General features: G+C 36.4%; 1 protein-coding gene across 1 annotated transcript in view; it reads right to left on the reverse strand.

Annotated features, from left to right (window-relative positions):
• Positions 1 to 11,793: 11,793 nt before the first annotated feature.
• Positions 11,794 to 21,585, reverse strand: part of Fcho2 (FCH and mu domain containing endocytic adaptor 2) — a 129,776-nt gene continuing 119,984 nt past the window's right edge. Inside the window, exons 23-26 of the mRNA XM_077800364.1 lie at positions 21,202 to 21,401; positions 20,476 to 20,540; positions 14,678 to 14,842; positions 11,794 to 14,224 (exon numbers count right to left, since the gene is read on the reverse strand). Of these exons, the coding sequence (XP_077656490.1) occupies positions 14,202 to 14,224; positions 14,678 to 14,842; positions 20,476 to 20,540; positions 21,202 to 21,401 (453 nt within the window). The 3' untranslated portion in view covers positions 11,794 to 14,201. The remainder of the gene's footprint in view (positions 14,225 to 14,677; positions 14,843 to 20,475; positions 20,541 to 21,201; positions 21,402 to 21,585) is intronic.

Consider the following 21,585-nt stretch of genomic DNA (forward strand, 5'->3'; position numbering starts at 1 on the left):
ATTAGCAAAATCATATTCAACAACATATTAAGAATACATTACATTATGACCAAGTTGGTTTTATTCCAGGGATACAAGGATGGTTTAACATACATAAATCAATAAATGTAATTCACCACATAACTAGAACTAATAACATAAATCACAGTTATCTCAATAGGTGCAGAGAAATTCTTTGGCAAAATTCAGCACCCATTCATGATAAAAATACTGTAGAAACTATGATGGAAGAAACCTACCTTAACATTATGAAGACTATATAGGATAAACCAAATGCCAAAATCATAGTGAATGGGGAAAACCTGGAAGCATTTCCTTTAAAATCTGGAACAAGACAATGATGTCCATTCTCACCGCTCCTATTCAGCATAGTACTAGAAATTCTAGCTAGAGCACTTAGGCAAGATAATGAAATAAAAGGGATAAAAATTAAAAAAGGAAGAAGCCAAAGTATCACAGTTTGCACATGATATGATTGTATTCTTAGAAGATTCAAAAGCTTTACGAGAAGACTACTAGAGCTAATAAACAAATTCAACAAAGTTAAAAAATCAATATTTAAAAATAAATAGCTTTTCTAAACACCAATAATGAATCTTCCAAGAAAGCAATCAGGAAAATACTCCTATACACATGGCTGGAAAAAAAAATCAAACACTAGGAATAAACTAAAGTGGTGAAAGACCTCTACAATGAAAACTGTAGAACATTAAAGAAAGACATTAAAGATTTTAGAAGATGGAAACACCTCTCATGTTCATGAATAAGCAGAATCAATACTGTTAAAATGGCCATGCCACCAAAAGCAGTATACAGATTCAATGCAATCCCCATCAAAATACCAATGACATTCTTCACAGAACTAGAAAAAAATAGTCCTAAAATTCATTTGGAGGAATATAAGACCCAGAATAGCCAAAGTAATTCCAAGTCATACCATGGCACTGGCATAAAAACACATAGACCAAGGCACAGAATAGAAGACAGAGATAAACACACCCAGATGCAGTCATCTGATCCTTGAAAAAGGTGCCAAAACATACACTTGTTGAGAGCCACAGCCAAGGGGCCCCAACAAACTTCCAGCTGCCAGCAAACTTCCAGCTGCCAGCTGATGATTGGCTCACAGCGGCCCCAGCAAACTTCTAGCTGCCAACTGATTGGCTCCTCTGCGGTGATGCTCATTGGGCTGTTTCCCCGCCCTTTCAGACCACGGAGCTGCTCATTGGGGGACTTTTTTTGGCTCCGCCCATGCAACCCAGCCAATCAGCCTCAAGAGCACGAGGAGTGGGGGAGGTAGAGAGGCTTGTGGGAAGCCGGTGGTGGCAGTTGGGCTCTGAGGGTTTTTCCTGAAGAGCTGTGTGGTGCGGTGTGTGTGTTCTAAAAATAAAGTTCATTTCTTTTGACAAGTGGCTACTGAATTGTGCCCAGCCAGACTGCAGAATACACTGGAGAAAAGATGGCCTTTTAAACTAATGGTGCTAGGTAAACTAGCCATCCCTATGTGAAGAATGAGACTAGATTCTTGTCTATCGCCTTGCACAAAAGTCTACTCAAAAAAGATCAAAGACCTAGGAATTAGACAAGAAACTATGCAACTCCTAGATAAAAATGTAGGGTCAACCCTCTAACATATAGGCAAGACAATGACTTTATTAATAGAACCCCTAAAGCTGAGGATATTATGCCAAGACTTAATAAATAGATGGCATCAAATTAAAAAGCTTCTGCATAGCAAAGGAAACAAATAAGAATGTGAAAAGAGGGCTGGGGTTGTGGTTCAGTGGTAGAGCGCTTGCCTAGCATGTGTAAGGCACTAGGTTCAATTCCCAGCACCATATATAAATAAATAAAATAAAGATCCATAAAAAAAAAAAGAATGTGAAAAGAGAACCTACAAGATGGGATAAAATCTTTGCTAGGTACTATTCTGGTAGAGGATTAATATCCAGAATATATAAAGAACTCAAAAAACTTAACACCAAACAACAACAACAACAACAACAACAAATAACCCACTCAATAAATGGGCAAATGAACTAAACAGACACTTTTCAAAATTAGAAATACAATGGCCAATAAATACATGGAAAAATGTTTAATATCATTAGCAATTAGTCAGAATGGCAGTCATCAAAAATACAAACAATAATAAGTGCTGGAGATGATGTGGAGAAAAAGAAACACTTTTACACTATTGGTAGGTGTAAAAGTATATAGCTGCCCTGTCTCAATTAATTACAATTAATAACAATCCGTAAATTAGTACAACCACTTGGGAAATCAATATGGAGTTTCCTCAAAAGATTGGTCATGGGACAATTATGTGACCCAGTTATGCCACTCCTCAGTTTTTATTCTAAAGAATTGAAGTCATCATACTATAGTGATACATATAGACCCATGTTCATAGCAGCACAATTCACAATAGTCAAACTATGAAACCAGAATAACTGTCCACCAATGAATGAATGGAAATGTTGCATATATCCACAATGGAGTTTTATTTAGTCATAAAGAAGAATGAAATTATGTTATTTGCAGGAAAATGGATAGGACTTGAGAACATTCTGTTGAAGGAAATAAGCCAAATTCAGAAAGTCAAGGGTTGAACATTTTCTCTCATATGTGGAAGCTAGAGAGAAAATAAAGGTGGTGGTGGGATATCTTATGAAAATCAAAGGGAGATCTGAAGAGTACAGGAGGGTAAGAAAAGGGGAAATACTGGGAAATAATATTGGCCAAATTATATTATTATATCATGTGAATGTATGAATATGTAACAACAAACTCCACCTTTATATACAACCATAACGCACAAATTAAAAATATAAAACAAACAACAATAACAATAAAATACCCACCCCCCCAAATATTAAAAACAAACAAACAAAACAAGCCAAAGCACTGTATATAGCTGTACTGTCCCAAGAACTTGCTGACATGAACTCGACAGGAAGCAGACGTCTGAGCATCGTAAGGTCAGTCCTCTTGCATTCCCTGGGCTTAGGTCCTCAGACATCTGTTTCTTGGGTACTGTGGATTGAACCCAGGGTCGCTTTACCATTGAATTGCATTGGCAGTCCCTTTTATTTTTTATTTTGAGACAGGGTCTCACTATGTTGCTGAGGCTGGCCTCCAACTTGCAATCCTCTTGCCTCTGCCTCTCAAGTTTCGTGCACCACTGTGCATGGCTCTTTTTTAAATTTTTTTTTAAAGAGAGAGAGAAGAGAGAGAGAGAGAGAGAGAGAGAGAGAGAGAGAGAGAGAGAGAGAGAGAGAGAGAATTTTTTAATGTTTATTTTTTAGTTTTCGGTGGACACAACATCTTTATTTTATTTTTATGTGGTGCTGAGGATCGAACCCCATGCATGCCAGGCGAGTGTGCTACCGCTTGAGCCACATCCCCAGCCCAATGGCTCTTTTTTGAATATTTTTTGAGACAAGATCTTGCTACGTTGCCCAGGTTGGTCTCAACCTCCTGGTTTCAAGTTATCCTTCTGCCTCAGTCTCCTTGATGATTGACTGATTTGTCTCTCTTCCTTCCTTCTCTCCTCCTCCTCTCCTTCTCCTTCTCTTTTCTTTTTCCAGTGCTGAGAATCAAATCCAGGATCTCACACAGATAAGCAAGCTCTCTACCACTGAGCTATATACCTAGTCCCTATATGATTTAAATCATTATGTGTTTTTGGTAATATGCTTCATGGCAAGATATTTTTAGGATTTACATGTGGGAAGAGGACAGGCCTATATTCCAGGACATACAGAAATTCTCCTGTGACACTAGGTGAAGCATGTGAATTACTTCTTTTAGACCTTCCTTCTCCCAAACCAACTAAGATTGCAAAACTGCAGAGTTCCTCAGGTGGACACTTCCTTGCAAATATTGTTAGTATATGTGATTCAACATTGGATCCTTCTTTCCTTGCATTTTCTTGGAGACAAATAAGTTCCAGAGAAACCTTCTATGCGAAACAGTTTTTTAGTTTTGCCACTCAGAATGGTCACCTACATCCCCAAAGATATTCTTCCCATTTGAGATGTTTGCTTTCACCTGTTAGGCAGCTGGTATGGGAATAATTAACCTTCACTTACTTCGGCCTACAGGAATACTCCAGGATATTCTATACTGTACCACTAGCATTGGACTGTCAGCCTTTCATTAGTTTTTATAATTTTAGGTTACAAATGTCTTCTAGCTTTGTCAAGGAAGAAATCTGTATTTTTGCATCTCATTGTTTTCACTGGGGAAAATGTTGAAGAGAAGGTGGCATTATTTTTACATTTTCAATTGGAAACTCCTTGGGTAGGATTTTGAACATCAATAATGGAGGAGGAGAGACGCAAAGATTCCAGGTAGAGTGAGAGACTATGATAGGCAAAAATCAGATCTCTGAAAATTGCTTTGATTTGATCAGTTTGGTTTGGGTCAATTATTTGATGAGAGAAAATGTGAGAAATTTACTTGGTAAAGTCAAGAGGAATGACAGTTTGGAAATCCTTTAATGCCAGATAAGGGGTTTTAGGTAATTCTGCAGGCAATGGAGGGCCTTTGGAAGTTTTTTTTTTGTGTGTGAAGGAACTATCAGGGTCATAGCTTCTAGGATAGATTGAAGTTGGAGAGGGCATCTGGCAGCAAAGAGAGCTATAAGGGAGTTATTACTGGCATTCAGAAAAGGAGTGCTGAAGGATGGGCCCTAATAACACTACTACCCCTCCAACACATGCACTATACTCTTGTAGTTCAATTGATTTATACACACATTATTGGTATGATTTGGATATAAGTTATTCCCCTAAAAAGCTGATGCTAGACAATGCAGGAATGTTCAGAGATGAAATGATCAGACTTTGAGAGCTTTAACGTAATCAGTGGATTAATCCATTTGAATGGATTACTGGATGGTTAACTGTAAGCAGGTGGAGCATGACTAGAGGAAGTAGGTATATTTGTCACTAGGGACAAATATATTTTGTCCCTAGTCCCTGTTCCCCTCCCCTTCTCTCCTCCTTCTCCTCCTTCTCTCTCTCTCTCTGTCTCTCTCTATCTCTCTCTCTTTATCTCTTATTTCTGTCTACCATAAGTTGAGCAACTTTCCTCTGCCATGTCTTTCCACCATAGATGCCTTGCCTCACCTCAGACCCAGAGCAATAGAGATAGCTGACCCTGGACTAAGAATTCTGAAACCATGAACCCAAATTAACTTTTTCACCTTTGACTTGTTTTTATCAGGTATTTTTATGACAGCAATAAAAAGCTAACTTAACACAGCTATATAAATCTAAAACAAATTTTAAACTGGTTTACATAATACAAATAATGATAGCTGGAAATGTAGCTCAGTGGAGGAACACTAGGTTTGACTTCTAGCATCACAAAACAAGAAACATATAAGCCAATTGAATTAAATGAAGTATCACATACTGTCTTGCCTATTTCTTCTTCTTGATCCTGAGTTCTTTGAAGACCAGTGTGTTTTGTAAGCTTTTGTTCTCTCTTATAAAAGGAGGCCTAAGAATGAATGGAGGAAAGAGACAACTAGTAACAGGAAATGATATACTGTCTCTATCCTGCACAGCCCTGCACAGTAAGGTGTATATTGCTATAAGCCATGAATCATTGGTTGCCAGTTGCCACAGGAGCTGAGAGATTGGTAGTTAGAATGTTTCTGCAATTCAAGAAAATTCAAGAAAGTGTCATCCCTAGACCCTGCAGTCTTCTAGATAGTCAGCTCCATCATCTGTGCACACAGGGTCTCTGGATGCTGGTGGCTTGTGTCCACAAGCTCCCCATTGTCTTTGACGATCTAGTGCTCCTGATCAGCTTCCACTGACTCAGCTGGGAGACTTGACCAGGTAGAAAATATAATGACTTTAGCTAAGAACATACTCTGCTGATAGGCTGAGTATGTTTTTATCACATGCTGCTATCTCACTGGTCTGGAGACAGAAAAAAAATCCGTTTATGTTTCTAATATTCCTGCCTAACCAACTGTGCAGCTTATGACGCCAACTATAAGGATTGAAAAACAGAAAAAAGCATCTTGGAAATAATTGTACAGCTTCACAGATCATTAGCAAACCTGACTTCCCATTATGAACCCTGGAATTATAATGTGAGTTTTATTTCCATCCACCTTTTACTATCATTTAAAAGAAAAATTTATCCCCAATTCCCATACTTTTATTAAACTCATTTCTCTCTAGATCCCTAAGAATCAAAAGATCCAAGATAAAAGTATCCATGTAAAAACACAAACTATAAATTAATCAAATATATAGCCACTGAAAAAGAGGGTTCTTCATCAGGTAAGTTTTTAGAGGTACAGTAGCTGGACATTAGGTTATCTCCAGCTAACCTGCTGTAAGCCTGCTTCCTGATGTTACCTCTAGAAATAGTTCCCTAGGATGGAGATTCACAAGTTGTACAATTTTAGCACTTGAACATGAAATTTACATTTAGCACTGATCAGAAGGGAAGCCAAGGTGTTTTCATTTCCCAAGTGTGAATGATGCAATAACAGGCAGGCTGGGCCCCTTGGAGCTGATCACTCTCTAATTCCCAACTACCACTAGGATGACTAGGTGAGGGCTGCCATGTTTCTTCATCCAGTGGTCACTTCCGTAAGCAATTGTTTCACACTTAAAAGATGCCCTCCAACCATACATACCCAGCAACAGTGGGCTATGTGCCTCAACCTGGTGACTTAAAGAGATCCATGCTTTCTGATGACTCTTCACAAGATCATGGTAGAACCACAAGGGTTCAGCCAGACATTAAAGACCCTTTGTGTCACTTAAGCTCTTGGACAAGGAAGTGATATTTCTTGTAATTCAGAGGAATAATAATGAGTGCTGGGTTTTAAGTTGCAAATTAACAAAGGATTATAAAAAGCCTATCTAACTGTGAAGGCAGCACATGCTTACATACATATTTTCAGTTCAGAATCTCCACAGAGGTGGGCATGTAGCTCAGGGGTAGAGCACTTGCCTAGTATGTGCAAATCCCCCTGGTTCTATCGCCAGTACAGTGGGAGGTTGGGTGACCTTTCCCGGGTACTACTTGATACCTATCACCACAACACCTCACTGCTCACCAGGTAGCTTAACTGGGAGTCAGCCCCACTGGCTAAGGGGCACTTTAATGCCTCGTTAGGAAAACAGATATTCTCCAGGGTTTCTTTTGGGAAGCTGACTTCAGAGACATTGATGATATCTAGGTATTTTTTCCTTGACTGCTCTAAGCAATTCTAGGTGATACGCAGGTTTTGCAGTAATTCACATGAAAAAACAAACAGAAGTTGACATTTCTAGGACTTTATAGCCAAGCAGATAATATCTGGAAAATTTACTGAAGCCATATAAAATATGCATGCCTTAGAATATTTGACAGGCTACAGTACTACTATTGTTTAATTACAAAACTTATTTTTTTATTATTATTCTAGGCATTGAACCCAGGGATGCTTTACCACTGAGCCACATCCCCAGTCCTTTTAATTTTTTTGAGACAGGGTCACACTAAGTTGCTTAGGGCCTAAGTTGCTGAGGCTGGCCTCAAACTTGTGTTCTTCCTGCCTCAGTCTTCTAAGTTGGAGAATATTTATATTTAAAAATTCCCCATACAATAGTTATTTCCCCAAGATTTTAGGAAGCACATAAGGATGTCTTTATTTTCCTTTCTCATAGTTGATCTATACATCAAACTCCTATTTTCCAATATTCATTAGCAATCTTCTGTTTCACGTATTATATACAATGGCTTTTCTTTGAGGAGAAATAAAAATCTGCTTATACATATGAATCACTTCAGATGGTGCATATGCCTTGTTGAAGAAGCTCGGCTTCCATGTTTGACTTTGAAGCATCCTAATCTCTGAAAAACTGGGCTGGAAAAAAAAATCATCCCTGAGGACGGTTCCTTAGCAGATGTGTGAAGCAAGTTTTGTATTGCTTACTTACTTCTATTCTAATGGTACCGTGAGGGACTGTTCCTACTCTCCAACTAGAGAACTGGCTGGGGTCTTTCAGTGGCCCTGGGGTCTTTGACTGAATACTGTGGTTGCCATAAGTTGAGATCATAAGGAAGTAAACTCAGCAATTCCAATTATAGGCAGACAGGATTCTGATTCTGATGAATCAGTCAATCACCAAGAAGTTTAAGGGCCACCTTGCCTCGAGCAGCAGCTGCAGTTTGGGTACTCTTGATAACAAATATGCTCAAGTGAGCCATGCAAATTGGCATGGAGATGGCTTCAAAGTATCCCTTTTGCATTTTCTGAAAAATTTGAAACTTGCTCAAGCTTTCTAACTATTGGAAATATTTCACAAACATAAAATGGAAAACCAAACAATCCAACCTTGGTTGCAGACTTCATCACTCTTCAGGCCATTCTTTTGGAAATTTTAAAGGAGCAAATCAGTCATTGTCTAATGAGGTGATGACATTAAGGTTCTGAACTTTAAAAGGCTTTAATTTTTTTCAAAAGTTACCCTCTGTCCCTCCTTTGCATCATACTTCTAAGAAAGTAATTGGTGGTGGTGGGGGCTGGAGTTGAGGCTCAGAGGTAGCACTCACCTGGCATATTCGAGGTGCTGGGTTCAACCCTCAGCACCATATTAAAAGCATGAATTAGTAGGGGAATTGTGTCCAACTGCAAGAAGGAGAAGGAGAAGAAGAAGAAAGTAATTTGGGCAAATTATAGTCCCAGAATAAACAGTGAAACAATTGATTCTATATTCACTTCGGCAAAATAAATCATATGACATTTATAGCTATGACATAAAAAGAAGAAAAATAAACTTTAAAAATTGAGCAGGAAAACTTCCATACCTTAATAAGCCTAAAACCTGGCTACACAGGATCAAGTAGAAGATTTAAGGCAATGATCAGAAAGAAAGGCCCTTGTGTGCAACTTGCACTCTAAAACTATTTTTCCATAATAGAAAGTTATTGAAAATGAAATATGTAGTCATTATAAAAAAAAATAAAATTTAGGCAACATCAAATATTTGTAAAAAATAAAAATCCTATCACCCAGAGATTTTTGCTCTTAATGCATACACTTTTTAAAATAAAAATGGCATATTACCTTTTACCATTTAACAATATTGTGGTAGCAATGACTGTGGACCTTTGTGATTATTAACAACAGCTACCTAGTGTTTCACTTTATAGAAGTTATCAATTCACTTTGCCAACTCTCCCAATTTTGTCACACTATAAACAATGTTGTAATGAACATCTTTGTATACATGTATTCACTTCTCACATTATTTTCTTGGGACAAATTTCTTGAAGTAATTGCTATTTTATATGACAGATTTTTTTTTTTAATAAAAAGGCTTTGGATTCAAATTGCTAAGAAGATACATTATGCCAATTTACTATCCTAAGATAAAAAAGTAGAACACCTAGTTTCAAGTCTTCATTCCACTCACTGCTGAGTTCACACTGTTAGAAAAGGTTGATTGGGAAGGGTGCAAAGGCTAGCAATACGCCAGCAACATGCTTGTGTCAGTCAGGAATACGGTGTCTCACTGTGGGCCAGCTCCCCTTCAGCTGTTTCTAGCCCCTCCTCCCTTACTCACTTTCACCATAATGGCTACTTTTCTCTGCCCCTTAGATCAGTCTGGTCAATAAGATGATGTAAGCAGAGAGTCTGGGAACTTGAGGAAAAGTTTTCTCTCTCCAGATAAAAAGGACAGACATACTGGAACTGCTCCTTTCCACAGCTGTGGATATAGTCTGGAGCTGTCACTGCCATGCTCTAACTATGAGGGAAAGACCATGAGAATAATCTGTGCTGACTAATGACGGCAACAGAAAACCTACAGATTTTATGATATGAAAACCATCTGTTTCTGTTTAAACCATTCTTCTTTTTATCTTTTGTTATTTGAAGTTAAAAATATTTTGACAGAAAACTCTGCATGCCAAAGATTAACAATGATTTCCAAGTTATCACAAATGATCACTCAGAAGTAATCAGAAAGCAAATATGGAAAATATGTATATATATTTAAAAATAGGGACATGAAACTTTAGTACAAAAAGCCAAATATGCCTGTAAACGCACATTTGAGCAAGGAATAGGGAAAGGAACACAATGGAGGAGGGGCAGGGAGTGTGGCAGAGGACTACTTTATTTATCAAAACCCTATTTTCTTTTTCCTCTTGGGTGCAGAGCCAAACCACACTTCCCATCTTTCCCTGTGTTGGTTGGAACCCCAAGATCAAGTTCTGGCTCAAGGACTGTGAGCAGAACTAATGATTCCAAGCCTGGGCCTGGCCCACAAAAAAACTTCCACGTAATCTTTGCTCTTTCCTTCTCTGGCCAAATAGAGTTCTTGAGCAGAATCCAAAATGGAAGGAGCCTGGGTTCCCACATTACTATATAGAGCAGAGCTCATCCTTGAACCTACTCAGACTGTGATGTTAGCAATATTGTATTGTGTTCAGCCCTTGAGACTTTTACAGCAGTTAGAATCCTATCATCCCATAAATATAAGAGTGGGAATAAGGAGAAAAGAAAAAAATAACAAAGAAAAACATGATGGATATTATGGTTTGGACCTGAAACATTCCCCAAGGTTTATGCCTTGAAAGATTGGTGCCCAAAGTAGTACTGTTCAGAGGTGAGACTTTTGGAAATGATTAAATCATGAGGGCTCTGACTTCAATAGATTAATGTATTAATGGGTTCACAGTTGATGCTACTGGGGGTTGTGGAAGCTTTAGGAGTGGGGCCTAGTTAGAGAAAGTAGGCCACTGGAAGTAAGCCCTAGAAGGGTAATATTCCCCCCTCTGTTCTGTCTTCTTGGCTACCACAGGTGAGCAGCTTTCCTCTACCACATGCTTCCACCATGAGATTCTGCTACACAGGCAGGCCCAAAGCAATGAAGCCAGCTGATCAGAGACTGAAACTGTGCACCAAAATAAATTTTCCTTTGTTTTTCTTAGGTATTCTGTCATAGCAATGGAAAGCTAACTGACACAACAGAGTCATGGTATGAATGTTGAGAGTACTATTTGGTCTTTCCATGGGTTTCCCAACTTGACCTAAATACTTAAAGTGCTCCTTTTTGGTGACAAGAGATTTGACAAAATTTTCAATATTTAAGATGAATTCTTTTTTATCATTTTCATCTCCCATTTTTTTTTCTAAATCTACTTTTTCTTTTCTTAAGGCCTCATGTTCTTGACTACCTCTTTAGAACATTATAATTTTTAAATTGTGTAGACTGTGTTCCTGAGCAGATACTGGTTTGGAGGAAAGTCATTGCTAAACAACATTAATTTAAACATATTTAGAAACACATTAAAAACAGTTCCTTGCTGAGCACAGTGGCTCACGCTTGTAATCCCAGTGGCTGGGGGTAGTGGGGGGCTGAGGCAGGAGGATTGTAAGTTCAAAGCCAGCCTCAGTAACTTAATGAAGTCATAAGTAACTCAGTGAGACCCTGTCTCTAAATAAAATTTAAAAAGGGCCAGGGATGTGGCTCAGTGGTTAAACGCTCCTGGATTAATTCCCCAGTACCAAAAAAATACAGTCCCTTGTTAGACAATTTCAACATTTTGGAGATATACTCCAAATGTAGTTTTCTATATGACCAATAAAAACTAAGTAACACTTCAATCTGTATACCTGCACAAATGGCTGTATAAAGTTCAAAACCAATTATTCATTTCTTGCCTGGCTTGCATTGTCCTAACATCTATGACAAGCTATTACTACAAATAGGCATACAAAAACACAAAAACTGATTGATAAATTATATATTACATGTTTATTAAGGGTACAACTTTTATGTAAAATTTACATTTTATGAAAAAAATCAAAAATATTTACAAAATTTTGGAAGATAAATGTGCATTGTTCTAATTACAATCCAAAGTAGTAAATAACAATCCTTAAAAACTCACATTTGTTAGCATTCTGTGTTTACAAAATCTTGGTTAAAGAGGCAGCTACAAAGTTTATCACTATACATAAGCAAGAACCAGCTTGCTAGACATATTTCCCATCAAAAATCTGTGGGTTTTTTTACACTATTAGTGAATTTTTAAAAGAAAAAAAAATTAGTATAAACTCATATGGCTTCAAAATTGTAACCTGTACCCAATACAAATTTATGTATCAACACTTGGTATGAAAACTGTGGCAATTAAGAAAGTGCAGAAGTTTAACCATTTCACTAATTGTACATTTTAAAGGTAATACTTGATTAAAAACAAACATGGTGAGTATAATAGTGTCTGAATTCCAATAATGAAGTATTAACTGCCTAATAAAAGTAGTTTGATTGCAAAGCAGACTTACAGTTAAAATTCCAATAAAGGACTGTAATTGGCATTTAAAAGAGCACAATATAAGAGTTAGAAATCCTAATTTTGCTATTTAGTAAAGACTAAAATTTTAGCAAATTGTCTTATGTGTTGCTTTAGTCAAATCTAAATTTAGAATTGGGCTAACACTGGATATATAAAAATGCACATACTGTGTTACATACTGCTAAGGAGTAGAGTTTCTGCATATTTAGAATGTAGCAAGATGTTACATAAATGTCTAGTGATAGGGGTTTTATTTTCTGTAAAGCTTAATATTACAATTAGTGGTTTTATGTAAATTATCATATATAACACAAGTTATCAATTCTATGCAAAATGATGACACTGTTTTTTGTCATTATAAATAAATTCCCATCTGTAAATTATGAAACTTTGTTTAAAATATTTCATGAATACAAAGTTAGGCTTTTTACTATTTAGTATGAATAGTTCATTTTAAGAGCTTACTCCAATCTATCGCTTCAAATAATTTACCTATTTTTACCATGTAGGAATTAAATAATAAAAACACACAAACTGGTAATTTTTCCAATTGTTCAAATGAAAACAAGTGATAGTACTTCTCCCTCTGGGGCCAAAAATAATCTTTAAAAAATGTATTCTTCATACAATACTAAAAATCTCATGTTCACAATATAATCAGTTTAAAAATGTATAAATTTTCAGTGATAATAAACATGGTTGAGGGAAATGCTTAATTGAGAGTTAAAATACCAGTTTCCAATTTACCATCATAGTTTTTCAGAATTTATCTGTTTCACATACTTTTGATGAGGTTAATGTCAAATATCTGAAGGTAATTTTTTCCTTCTGTAAACATACTTTCTTAGGCTTATTTCTCTGTCTAGTGGCTACAGTGTATCACTAAGGTGGCCAGGGTTCTGAAGTATAAATTATCCTTGAGTTGTTCTGAATTCTCTTCCCAAAGGAATGCCAAAGGTATTAACAAAAATTGCAAATATCCTATAAAAATTCATAACCACTGTAAGATTCTGAGTAAGAGATCTATTGTAAGGGGAAAAAAGTGAGGCACATTAATGAACACAAACTTAGGCACGTTTCTGGTTTTTGTTATTGTTTTAAAAGGCACACATTATGCAATCCATATAAAAATAAATTAAATCTACACCATTAATTCATCAAAACAATCACAAGTTCTATAAAGTTAATTGCAGAAGTAAATTTCTCTGCTGTCTTTTGCAAGCTTATTTTTAAAACACATTGCACTTGAGAAAATTTCAAAAATCATATAAAACACCATTTACACCTTATTAATATGTTTATGAGAATCAAATTATAGATTTTTTGCATACAGCTCGAACTCTGGTTTGATTACCTTATGGCACATAACTCAATTTAATTGAGTGATCTGAGTTATTAACATTATCTAAAACTTAGAATTCATGTTCTGTTCATATTCATTCAATATCAAACTTATGAAATTTCAAAGCTATCTTAGACTAAAAATTTACGGAAAGCTAAATTATTTTGTGCTTGCTCTCCTGAAATTTTAGGCCTGATATTACACTATAACCCCCCCCCCCTTTTAAACATAGACACTGAAGATAATTTAAAATTTTAGCCTATGAAAACTTCATTTTTACTGAGAATCGGAATAAATGTGTTTCCTGAATATTGCATATGATCGTTTACAGCGTACAAAATCATTTCAGTGCTATTTCTTTCAATGACTCACTTTGAAAGTGCGATTTAATGTTTGTAGTTAGCTCTCAAATATGTCTAAGTTTGAAAGACATCATATAAGTTACAATAGTGTTTGGAAAGAACAGGTATAATGCAGAATGGCAGGTCTGGATTACTCCCTTAAGCCAACCACTTTCTCAGGTCCATCAACAATCTGCCAGGTATCGTCCTGGAAAACACCAAGAAATTATAGTTTCAAATATATTCAAAGGACATTTTTCATTGTGCTCACAGATACAGAACCCTATTTTCCATTTGCTATTTAGAATACATTAGAATCACATTTCCAAGGTTCAAGGAAAAAATTTCCATGCCTTTAGATTATCAACTACTTAACAGCTGTTTAGTAGCTGTTAGAATACAAATGTTTCAGCTGGTTGAGGCAGCCCACACCTGTAATTTCAGTGGCTCAGAAGGTTGAGACAGGAGGATGGCGAGTTCAAAGCCAGTCTGAGCAAAAGTGAGACATTAAGCAACTCAGACTGTCTCTAAATAAAATACAAAATGGGACTGGGGATTTGGCTCAGTGGTTGAGTACCTCTGAGTTCAATCCCTGGTCCCCCCACCCAACCAAAAAAAAGAATACAAATGTTTCCCATGTACATTAAAAATTTCAACTTACCAGTGGCAAACCGCTTCTTTACTAAGGAAAGCCTATAGCCAGTGCCAACAAGTTCAATATCTACTCCTGAGAGGGTACTTCCCTCACTGAGGAATTGCACTGCAAGTGTTGTGGGTTTACTGGGTCCTTCTGAAAGATCAAATTTTGCCCTGAGGGACCCAGAACCTACAAAACAAACAAATAAATAAGAAAGAACAAACTTAAATGAGGTAAAATACATTGCACAACGAATTAAATCACACATAAACTAAACTATTATCAGTCCCATCAGTCCCGCTCTAAATTCATGAAATGTGTACAGGAAAAACAAACCATTATCTTGTTTCCAAATTAGATTATATTCAGTGAATCTGATTTTTTATAATCAATCAATCTTCTTTTTAAAAATTTTTTTTAGTTGTAGGTGGATACAATATCTTTATTTTTATTTATTTATTTTTATGTGGTGCTGTAGGATTGAACCCAGGTCTTCATAAGTGCAAGACAAGCGCTCTACCACTGAGCTACAATCCCAGCCCTCCATCTTCTTAATAGTAATCTTCAGAAATGGTTATTATTGAGACTCCTAGGCTGGATCACATTGAAGTTAAGTCAAAAGGAAAGAAATAAGCAATTAAGAGCAGCAGAAAGGGAAATGCTAGTAGGGCTATATATAGGCAAGATAAAGTAAAAAACAAAATTACTGTTGAGTATCAGATCATGGGGACCAGAGGTAAAAAAGGAAAAGTAGCTATTGTTGGAAAGAATTGTTATCAACATTACTATTTTCTATTCACTCTTCTTTAAAAAATTTTTTTAACTTGTCTAACATCATGCCTGAGATTTTCAGAAATTCCTTTTGATATAACAATTTTTTTCAACACACTCTCTAATCCTTGACAACACTAAACCAATAATTATAATACATATGATAAATGCTGTAAAAGAGCTCCCAGAAGCTATAGGCACAAAAGCACATAGCTTTACATGAAGCTATTAACTTCTGGTAGTGGTGATGGTTACACAGGTACAGAGACAGGAGACCTGCAAGAGCCCAATGCATTTAAGAGAACTGCATTTAATCCCTCTAAAATCTGGAACAAGACAGGGATGCCCTCTATCACCACTTCTATTCAATATAGTTCTCGAAACACTGGCCAGAGCAATTAGACAGACAAAGGAAATTAAAGGCATAACAATAGGAAAAGAAGAACTTAAATTATCACTATTTGCAGATGACATGATTCTATACCTAGAAGACCCAAAAGGATCTACAAAGAAACTACTAGAACTAATAAATGAATTCAGCAAAGTGGCAGGATATAAAATCAACACGCACAAATCAAAGGCATTTCTGTATATCAGCGACAAAACTTCTGAAACGGAAATGAGGAAAAACACTCCATTCACAATATCCTCAAAAAAAATAAAATACTTGGGAATCAACCTAACAAAAGAGGTGAAAGATTTATACAATGAAAACTACAGAACCCTAAAGAGAGAAGTAGAAGAAGACCTTAGAAGATGGAAAAATATACCCTGCTCATGGATAGGCCGAACTAACATTATCAAAATGGCGATATTACCAAAAGTTCTCTATAGGTTTAATGCAATGCCAATCAAAATCCCAAAGGCATTTCTTGAAGAAATAGATAAAGCAATCATGAAATTCATATGGAAAAATAAAAGACCCAGAATAGCAAAAGCAATTCTAAGCAGGAAGTGTGAATCAGGCGGTATAGCGATACCAGATTTCAAACTATATTACAGAGCAATAGTGACCAAAACAGCATGGTACTGGTACCAAAACAGGCGGGTGGACCAATGGTATAGAATAGAGGACACAGAGACTAATCCACAAAGTTACAACTATCTTATATTTGATAAAGGGGCTAAAAGCATGCAATGGAGGAAGGATAGCATCTTCAACAAATGGTGTTGGGAAAACTGGAAATCCATATGCAACAAAATGAAACTGAATCCCTTTCTCTCGCCATGCACAAAAGTTAACTCAAAATGGATCAAGGAGCTTGATATCAAATCAGAGACTCTTTGCCTGATAGAAGAAAAAGTTGGCTATGATTTACATATTGTGGGGTCGGGCTCCAAATTCCTTAATAGGACACCCATAGCACAAGAGTTAATAACAAGAATCAACAAATGGGACTTACTTAAACTAAAAAGTTTTTTCTCAGCAAGAGAAACAATAAGAGAGGTAAATAGGGAGCCTACATCCTGGGAACAAATTTTTACTGCTCACACTTCAGATAGAGCCCTAATATCCAGAGTATACAAAGAACTCAAAAAATTAGACAATAAGATAGCAAATAACCCAATCAACAAATGGGCCAAGGACCTGAACAGACACTTCTCAGAGAAGGATATACAATCAATCAACAAGTACATGAAAAAATGCTCACCATCTCTAGCAGTCAGAGAAATGCAAATCAAAACCACCCTAAGATACCATCTCACTCCAGTAAGATTGGCAGCCACTATGAAGTCAAACAACAACAAGTGCTGGCGAGGATGTGGAGAAAAGGGTACTCTTGTACATTGCTGGTGGGACTGCAAATTGGTGCGGCCAATTTGGAAAGCAGTTTGGAGATTCCTGGGAAAGCTGGGAATGGAACCACCATTTGACCCTGCTATTGCCCTTCTCGGACTATTCCCTGAAGACCTTAAAAGAGCATGCTACAGGGATGCTGCCACATCGATGTTCATAGCAGCACAATTCACAATAGCTAGACTGTGGAACCAACCCAGATGCCCTTCAATAGATGAATGGATAAAAAAAAGTGGCATCTATACACAATGGAGTACTATGCAGCAATAAAAAATGACAAAATCATAGAATTTGCAGGGAAATGGATGGCACTAGAGCAGATTATGCTTAGTGAAGCTAGTCAATCCCTAAAAAACAAATACCAAATGTCTTCTTTGATATAATGAGAGCAACTATGAACAGAGCAGGGAGGAAGAGCAGGAAGAAAAGATTAACATTAAACAGAGACATGAGATGGGAGGGAAAGGGAGAGAAAAGGGAAATTGCATGGAAATGAAGGGAGACCCTCATTGCTATACAATATTACATATAAGAGGTTGTGAGGGGAATGGGGAAATTAACAAGGAGAGAAATGAATTACAATAGATGGGGTAGAGAGAGAAGATGGGAGGGGAGGGGAGGGGGGATAGTAGGGGATAGGAAAAGTAGCAGAATACAACAATTACTAATTGGGCATTATGTAAAATTGTGGATGTGTAACCGATGTGATTCTGCAATCTGCATTTGGGGTAAAATTGGGAGTTCATAACCCACTTCAATCTAATGTATGAAATATGATATGTCATGAGCTTTGTAATGTTGTGAACAACCAATAAAAATAAATAAATAAATAAATAAATAAAACAAGAAAAAAAAAGAGAGAACTGCATTTAAAAAGTATAAAAAGAGTACTACATCTATAGTAGAATAGTTGGAAAATATGATACAAGTGTAGAGCAGTAGATTAGACTAGTTGTGAGGACTTTGGGAAATCACCCATGATAAGGAAGACAGGAATATCTCCGATTAGTGCCCTAGAAAGGAAGGGAAAAACAAGATTCAAAATACGAAGACCAGCTGTAAGTCAACAAAATAGTTTAGGACCACAAGTGTCAAGAAACAAGGATTTGAACTAGGCCAAGGGAAAGGAAAGAACAATGCATCTGAAGGATATTTAGGAGTTGAAGTCAAGAGGTGAAAAAGGAGTAGGAATCCAGAAGAGTTCCCATGTTTCTGGTTAGGTTAAAATAGACACGACTTGCTAGGTATGATTCCCTGTACAGAAGTGTAACAGTAGAAAAAAATGTGGAACAAGATGTCACAACACTGGTCTATTCGGTTGTGCCTGGTGGCACAGATCAGAGTGGAGATGAACTGCTGCAGAACTCTTAACTGTTGTCCAAGTCTTCCTTAAACTTTTATAACCTTTTTTTTAAATTTGAGAGGTTTATTTAGGAAAGTAGATATTCAAGGGAAAATGGAAGTGATCTCAAAAGAGAGAGTAAAACAAGAAATATACATGCACTCAAGGGAGAATGTGGGCTACCTGCAGAGGGGAAGACAGCCAAACTTTTGCAATTCTTGAAAATTACAGTAGGAGCAAAGACCAGTTAATTTAAGGAACTTCTTAAACTTCAGAATTATTTCCTGTCCCTTTTCTGGGTACAGAGCCAGAAGAGAAAACATTTTTATTTTACAGTACAATCAGATTTATGAATTTTTCACAGAGACTTTTATACCTAAATAACAGAAGGAAACTATTAAAATATGTGGTTAAAAATGCTTATTTTTGAGGGCTGGGGATGTAGCTCAAGTTGTAATGCACTTACCTGGCATGCACGGGGCACTGGGTTCGATCTTCAGCATCCATAAAGATAAAATAAAGATGTTGTGTCCACCGAAAAACTAAATATTAAAAAGTTCTCTCTCTCTTTAAAAAAATGCTTATTTTTGAGAACAAATTCCTCTCTTGATAAGTATTTATGAGTTATTGTACAGTTTCGTTAAGTGGGGGGAAAAGACATCCTCCCTTCTTGCTGATTGCAAGCCCTCAATGCAGGTAGGATGTCTACCTTACTTCCAGTTTAAACTAGGAATTTCAGTGTGGTTCCCTAAAGTCATATAACTAGGGTAAAAGTCAGTGTATCTGGATACCTGAAAACAGCCACCTTTAAGTACCAAATAGAAAAAAGGAACTGCAGATTAGCTTGGTATTTCATTCAAAGTGTACCTCTTTAGTAAAGGTCTCATTCTGCCTAACAGGTATAAAGGAACAGACAATAAAGACATGCTAATAGTACTTTACACAAAAATATGTAGGAGAAAAATTACTGACATTATGCTCAAAATGTTCAAAAAGAAAAAGTTGAGCAAAATCTGAAAAGCCAAGAGAGTAGAGGACAAAACTACCTTCTCAATAGGAAAAGTTATTGGAGGCTAATTAAGCATTCCAAAAAAGGAAGAAGACTTCTCTTTTTATTAGAGAAAATTAAACTATCTAATATTAAACACCATATTGTCCTGGGAATCATATGCTAATTTTAAGTTTAGTTAGGGGAGATCTTAGGAGTGACCAGCAAGAATAGACTTTTCCTTCCTACTGGAAACATGGGTACGGACTTGAAGGAGGCAAATAACAACTTTTAAAAATAATCTTCACAGAATTAAAGACTGCTGATGGTTAGTTCTAATAAGGAAAAACAACCAGGAAAGACTTTCTTATTAAGTTGGGGTGGGCAAGAGGTTTTAAAAAGTAAGAAGATTCTAAATGATTTCTAGGGGAGCCAGAATGAACCAAATAATGTGTTCAATTAGTTTTAATTAGTTATTAGGTTACCTACCTGGGATAGACAGTTCTATTTTTTAAATTCATTTTATTAGGTGTTTTTTTCTTAATGTTATCATGTAAATATGAGAAGCATTTACATAATATTTATAAAGTTGTAACAAAACATGTTCATTTTCTTGCAGGGAAAGCTCCTTTAATCTAGAAAGGAAAAATCTGAATCATAGCTGGTCCAGTATATTTAAGGTGTTAACTTCCACCTAGTGGTCAGTTCTAGAACTGAAGGCATGCAATTCCAGGAGGCAACTTTCCATAAAAATGCCTAAAAACCCCAAAATGGGGAAATAGCTCACTGGTACAGCACCTGCCTAGCATGTAGCATGTTTGAGATCCTGGGTTTGATCCCCAGCACCACACATACACAAAAAGAAAACAAGAACAACAAAATCCATTTTCAGTTACACCACAAAAACGCATGCATATACTTACCTCCATTTTCTGATTTTTCCGAAATACCAGACAATTTCCAAAAGGCTTTCATTTGTTCCGCATTCCTGTAACACGAGTAAATATCGTCAGGTTAAGTGTCTAATACATTAACTTATGCATACATGGGCACTTAATAAATAAAAGCACCTAAAGTATTTTCACTATTAATAACTACACTGCTAAGAAATATGTTTATGATATAGCATAAATAAATGTTCTTTCTTAATTAATGGACATTTACCAGATTATAGAAGTTCTCTAGTTTCTACTGATAAAAGAAAACTGAATAGGTATATGTGGCTTGGTACCTTAAATAGGTACTCGGGAAAACAAATATAAAGAGTTGTTAGAGTCTATACTAATATTAACAGAGGAGAGGAAGGAGGTAGTTACAGGACAGTAATATTACTGAACACTAACAGGTGTTCTTAGAGATATACCAAATGATATTTTTAACCCTGTAGAATAATTATCACTTTTTAAAAGAAGTTTAGCAATTAAAGGTAATTATTCAGTCGGATGGCATTTACAGCAAAACTGATTATTTTGGATTAAGGCTACTATATCTTGACTAGTAAAATTAACAACATTTTTTATAGCATGATTTCTATGGGAAAACTGTACTAAATCTTTTGAAATCTGTAAGATAATTTTGAAAACTTGGGTTCTAAAAGTTGTGGGCTGCAATAGAAATTTAGCAGGAGTTCAGAAATATATTTAAATTACCACACTGCAGGGGGAAGGGACTGCATATTTGTGACTCCTCCATCCACTGGTACCACCACCTGTATGTTGGAAAGCACACTAGGTGCCACCATAGCTTCTGGATTGTATTTATAATCCACTCTAAGATCTGTGGTACTGGCACTACATTTCCAGTATGTTGCAAGATTCAAAGGAGTGGACTGAATGCCATTTGACGATACCTTTAAAGAGAAAAGAATTGTCTTTGGCCTGAAGAGTAAATTAAGTCATTCATTACACAGATACTTGAACATAAGAATTTACAGAATCAAAACTATCTAATAAGAGTACTGATGCTAGTAACAGTAAAGGGTCACTCTCAGCATGTACACCTGGGATGACCAACATCAAAACATCTGCAGTGCC

Source organism: Urocitellus parryii, chromosome 1 (genome assembly GCF_045843805.1).
Source record: "Urocitellus parryii isolate mUroPar1 chromosome 1, mUroPar1.hap1, whole genome shotgun sequence".
Classification (NCBI taxonomy): Eukaryota; Metazoa; Chordata; class Mammalia; order Rodentia; family Sciuridae; genus Urocitellus; species Urocitellus parryii.